This window comes from Pseudophryne corroboree, chromosome 6, assembly GCF_028390025.1.
Source record: "Pseudophryne corroboree isolate aPseCor3 chromosome 6, aPseCor3.hap2, whole genome shotgun sequence".
Classification (NCBI taxonomy): domain Eukaryota; kingdom Metazoa; phylum Chordata; class Amphibia; order Anura; family Myobatrachidae; genus Pseudophryne; species Pseudophryne corroboree.
In genome coordinates this window covers 8,450,300-8,456,583 of record NC_086449.1, presented here as the reverse complement: position 1 = coordinate 8,456,583, position 6,284 = coordinate 8,450,300, and the positions used below count along the sequence as shown (strand labels likewise).

At 44.1% G+C, this 6,284-nt stretch overlaps 1 protein-coding gene across 1 annotated transcript; it reads left to right on the top strand.

The window, feature by feature from the left end:
• Positions 1-2,152: 2,152 nt before the first annotated feature.
• On the top strand, positions 2,153-4,897 carry LOC134935892 (E3 ubiquitin/ISG15 ligase TRIM25-like). The gene has a single exon (XM_063930743.1). The coding sequence runs from the start codon at positions 2,153-2,155 to the stop codon at positions 3,356-3,358; it is 1,206 nt and encodes a 401-aa protein (XP_063786813.1). The 3' UTR covers positions 3,359-4,897.
• Positions 4,898-6,284: the final 1,387 nt, after the last annotated feature.

Genomic DNA, 6,284 nt, shown 5'->3' with positions numbered 1-6,284 from the left:
TAAATTCAGCACTGGAAAACTGAGGACCATTGTCAGTGAACACTTCCATAGGAACACCATGCCTTGCAAAGATTGACTTCATGCAATTGATTACGGCTTTACTAGTAGTTGTATGTAGTGTCTTCACCTCAGGGTAGTTAGAGTAATAATCAGTCACGACAATGTACGTTTTCCCATTACAATCAAACAAATGTGCGCCAACTTTCTGGTACGGTCTCTCTCGCACTGCGTGAGGACTCAGTGGCTCGACTTGTTGTTTCGGTCTACACGTAAGACATAATTCACATGTAGCTGTAGTCTGTGCTATGTCTTGGTTCATTCTTGGCCAATACATAACTTCACGCGCTCTCCGCTTACATTTTTCTTCTCCTAAGTGGCCTTCATGTATCTTGCACAGCATAGTTTTACTTTTCATTTTACAGCATTTGGCAAAGTGATTAAGTCTATCACATTTCATGCAGGTTTTACCATAAGCAGGGCACATTTTAGGATTGTGAGCATTTCCACATCTACTACACATTTCCTTATCAGACTGTGGCTTAGACTTCTTCATTCTTGAGAATGGAGGTTTGCATGGCTCTGTTTTCTGCACTACATGTACAGCATCAGCGTCCTTGTGTAACGTTTTGGCTTGAAATCTAGTTATTTCTGCAGATCTACACATAGGCCCTCATTCCGAGTTGTTCGCTCGTTAGCTGCTTTTAGCAGCATTGCACACGCTAAGCTTACTCTGCCACTGCGACCAGCTCAGTCCTTTTCATTCCTGGTTTGACATCACAAACACACCCAGCGTTCGCCCAGACACTCCCCCATTTCTCCAGACACTCACGCGTTTTTCCCTGAAACGCCTGCGTTTTTCCGCAACACCCAGAAACACCCACTTCCTTTCAATCACACTACGATCAGCAGAACGATGAAAAAACTTTGTTACGGCGTGAGTAAAATACCAAACTTTTGTGCTAATTTACTTGGCGCAGGCGCGCTGCGTACATTGCGCATGCGCATTTGCGACTAATCGCTCCGTAGTGAAAGAAAAATAATGAGCGAACAACTCAGAATGACCCCCATAGTCACTTCCTTTTCTAGTGTTAGGTCTTGCTCTCTCAGCAATCTCTCTCTGAGTCCATTATCAGGTATTCCACAGACAATACAATCTCTAATCAGTGAATCCTTTAAATCACCAAACTCACAGGTTTTAATGAGTGATTGCAGCTCTGTAACATACTGATCAAATCCATCTACAGACTTCTGATCACATGTGAAAAACTTATATCTTTCATATGTCACATTTTTCCTTGGCACAAAGTAATCTTCAAACTTTTGCATTATAGAAGATAGCACCATATTCTGCCCCTCAGCAAACTGAAAACTATTATAAATGTCCAGCACATCCTCTTTTATCACATGGAGGAAAATGGATGCCTTCGTTTTGTCAGCCTCTGTATCAGCTCCACATGCAGCAAGATATATATTAAACCTTTGCTTAAATCTTTTCCAGTTTTCAGACAAGTTACCAGACATCAGCATGCCGGTTGGAGGAGCTAGTTTATCCATGGATACTCACTGTTTGAAGATAGGAGCACACGGCAGGCTTTGCAGACACAGACCATCACTGCCACAGACTTCTGCAAGATTCTTTCACACTCTGAGAGCACTAGCAGTCCAAGTTAAACTTCTTCTGACACCATGTTTTGTTCATATGTTTGTAAATCCAGTCATCAGGACACAGAGACATGTGAGTTCACTGCTGTGCTGTTTTATTCCATCACCAACTCCAGACACACTGCACACTGGACCACCCACTTCCCAGCATCCCTCTGGTCCCAGGGACCATCACTGAAGATTCAGGCTTGCACATGTTAATAAGGGAGTGTCTACAAATATTAAGCATTCTAATACACTAACATCACATTTATGACATGACTCTCAGATGTAGCCATACACGTCCACACTGCTAGGTGTTACTTTCACATCTCCCTGACATGCTATTCCAAAAGTAGGCAAGTATGTATTGGGTGTGTCCTTTAGAATAGCTGCCTTATAGATTTAATCTGAGTGGCAGCTCAGTGTCATCCTGTGTGGAAATTGTGCACACACACTGGTATCTGAGTGTGAGAGACTGTCACTTTCACTTCTGTCTCCTGCTGCAGCGATGGCGTCTGCTGATCTGAGACAGGAGCTGGTCTGTTCCATCTGCCTGAGCATTTATACAGATCCTGTAACCCTGAGATGTGGCCACAACTTCTGCCGGGGCTGTATTGATTGTGTGCTGGATATACAGGAGGGGTATGGAGTTTATACCTGTCCTGAATGCAGAGCAGAGTGTGCAGAGCGTCCCGCACTGCAGAGGAACATAACGCTGTGTAACATAGTGGAGAGATTCCTGTCTACTCGGCCAGATCAGGAGGAGACTGGGATCTTCTGCACTTACTGTGTGGACTCTCCTGTACCTGCCGCTAAATCCTGTCTGCATTGTGAGGCTCATCTGTGTGATAAACACCTGAGAGTACACAGCAAGTCAGCAGAGCACGTCTTATGTGATCCCACCACTGCCCTGGGGGACAGGAAATGCTCCATCCATAAGGAGATCTACAAGTATTACTGCCCAGAGGACGCTGCCTGTATCTGTATGTCCTGCTGTCTGATCGGGGAACACAGAGGACATAAGATGGAGTCACTGGAAGAGGCCTCTGAGAAGAAGAAGGAGACACTGGGAGATGTTCTGCAGGAACTGACCACAAATAGAGCGGAGACTGAAATAAGAGTCCAGAGTCTGCAGGAGCGCAGGAGAGAATGTCTGGGAAAAGCAGCGGGTGCAACAGAGAGAGTCACTGCCCTGTTTAGAGACATCAGGAGACAGCTGGATGACCTGGAGAATAAAGCTCTGAGTAAGATCTCCAGGTATGAACAGCGCATTTCACTCTCAGTCTCTGAGCAGATCCAGCAGCTGGAAATAGAGAAGGACGAGCTGTCCAGGAAGGTGCGTCACATTGAGGAGCTGTGTAACATGTCTGATCCAGTGACTGTCTTACAGGATCCAGACACAGGAGACTTGTGTGATTATGAGGACACAGAGAGCCATTATACACATGATGGAAGAGATCTGGATGTTGGTTTCATTTCACGGAAATTACAGAAAGAATTATCTGATATAATAACAGGTATAAATACTGGAGCCTATGTGCTTGAAGCTACAGACATATTACTGGATGTAACCACAGCTGGTAATAAACTAGATATATTAGGGGATATGAAAACTGCATTCTGGTCACCAGACCAAGTATGGCCAGAAACACCAGAGAGATTTCAGGGTCATCAAGTAATAAGCACCAGGAGATTCTACTCAGGGCAACATTAATGGGAGGTGGATGTCAGGGAATCAGATTGGTGGATGGTGGGGATGTGTTACCCCAGTATAGACAGGAGAGGAGATCAGTCAGAGATTGGATTGAATGACAAGTCCTGGTGTTTATATAAGGGGTTTAATAATGATTACTTAGTGATACATGACAGTATAGCGATCCAGTTACCTCGCAATTTCCCCTGTGACAGAGTGAGGGTATATCTGGATTATGAGGCCGGACGGCTGTCTTTTTACTCTCTGTGTGACCCAATCAGACACTTACACACCTACACCTCCACCTTCACTGAGCCCCTCCATGCTGCATTACGTGTATCCACAGGTGGTATAACTATATCCCCCTGATGACATCACAGGGAGGGGATCTCATTGGTGGAACTTTTAGATAGTAAAATAAAGCCACTGGGGGATCTCAGTGTATGTACAATAGGTGCAGGGTGTGCAGTGCCCATGGGCAAATGAGTGAAGGGGCACTTACACCCTGCACCCACTAACTGTACTTACCTAGCGGCCGGCACCATATTATCTATGTACAATACTAGGAGTTTCAGCCCTTAAGCCGGTGTGAGGATGGGGCTGAACATAAAGTGCACAGGGGCTTCTCCTCTGACAAGTAATGGGTAGCGCTCCCGCTACCAACGTTTATTACCCTGTGATGGCTCCCTTTGTGCGCAGGCAGCGACATGCTACGGCTATACAAATACTCCTGCAACAGAATGCTATGCCGCGTCTTACTGCCCGAGATGTGAACGCATCACTGGGATCAATGTAATAGGACACATGTCTATATACAGGCTATGGAAGTCCGGCACTCCAACCATCCAAATATAGTGCGTTCAGGGGCCTTTCCAATGAGGATGTGTAACTGCAAAGAGCCAGTCGGCAGACGATTGTTAACAGTTAATAGTAAATAAATAAATAAATAAATGTGTGTGTGTGTGTGTGTGTGTGTGTGTGTGTGTGTGTGTGTGTGTGTGTGTGTGTGAAAGCCCACTCAGTCATCACTCAGTCACTCACTCACTCATTACTAATTCTCTCACTTCCCGATGTTAGGAAGATGAAATGTAACATAGGTATTCTGCAGGTGGGAAGTAGGAAAACTACATAATCAGAATTTTAATAAACCTCCACTAAGGGGATGAACAGGGCGGTGACATAATGACATCATTACCGATGCGTGGCTTGCGTTGCATGAACGATAACGCCCAAATGGGCAATCGGATCAAAATTTGGATTGCACCTCCAGTGTGTAGAATTTATGCTACGGGCGCTCCTCTGGGTAACGCCCAGGACCAGGGATTATTATTTACTTATATTAAGACGTCTCAAATTTACATCTCTACAGATTTACCAAAGGTATTTACACTGTTATATTTACAACCGTGAAAATCAGAAACTTTCTGGTTGAATGACTCTGAGTGCCGCCTCATCTGTCCTGTGTGTGTGTGTGTGTGTGTGTGTGTGTGTGTGTGTGTGTGTATATATATATATATATATATATATAAAAAGAAACATTAATATGTATTGTTAACTAATAGCTGGTTATAATGATAAGTACTAGTCATTACAGTGAATATTGCTGTATCCTGCGTCACATTACACCAGCTCCAGCCGCCTGTACCACAGTGACTCCCATTCCCCATTTTGGTGATTACTTATAAAATGAATATAAAAGTGTCCGGGCAGCAGCTGACATAGAGCTATGATAACGATGTATATAAATGATGTATATTTACTTACAGTATATGTAATGATGGAATTATAACCATAATATTCATCTATGTAACTGGAAGTATAAAACCTCTGGCTGACGCTTTGAGGTCGGCGGTTCTGAGGTGAATTGCCCCATATACATATGTCTGTAATCCAGGTATCTTTTAATAAATGACTTGCTTCACAATTAAATATCAGAGTGGACATCTCAGAATATTCCCATATCACTCATTATAGAGTCACCTGTGGTCATTTTTTAACATAATAAAACTTTAGGGTACTTATCAGACTGCAGTGTCATGGTCAATTTACACAGCTGTCTGTTAATTACCCCCCAAGTTCCCTGTCTGTTAATTACCCCAGTCCGCCTTACAGTGTTTCCTCGTTATACCACCTTCATTATAATGCCACCCTAACATAAGTACATTTCCTGCGTGAGTGGGCGTGGCTATGGCATGCCAGGGGTGTGATGTCATCATTGTGAGCGCGGCCACACCCCCAACAAACATTTTTATAATGAAATTACAATTTATTACTCTGCATGCAGTGACATCACCTGAATATTGGGGTGAATGCCCTGATCAGGGAACTGCGGGATGGTCCTATAAAATCAGGACTGTCTCGTCAGAATGGGGATGGTTTGTAGATTATTACATTATTATTTTTACATTTTATTTATAAGGCGCCACAAGTGTTTTGCAGCGCCGTACAAAGGACAGTACAGGGATACAAAACTTAGCATTACAGTAGATAAATAACAGAAATAGAGTACAGGTAACAAAGAGCACCACAATTCTCATACATAATACAGCTAAGATGTAAGTAGTGAGGGAGTAATCATCGTACTACTTGGGGCTGGCAGCCATAGATAGAGATGAGCCTTTACCAGCAGGAGAGAAAGCGGTAAAGATGGTCGCTGAGTAGGAGAGAGCTGCGAGTGACATGTGTGGAGAAGAGGGCTTAGATAACAAGAGGAAAGAGGGCCCTGCTCTGAAGAGCTAACAATCTAGTGGGAAGGGTCGACAGACGGATGACATGAGGTGCAAGCAAGCGGGAGGAAGCCTGATGGCAGTATGTAAGCAAAGCAGAGATGTTCAAGGCATGAGGCAGGGGGATGGAGGAGTGGCCTCAGGACTAGGGAAGGGTACGCTTTGATAAATAGGTGGGTTTTCAGTGCCCGTTTGAAGCTTTGCAATGTTGGGGAGAGTCT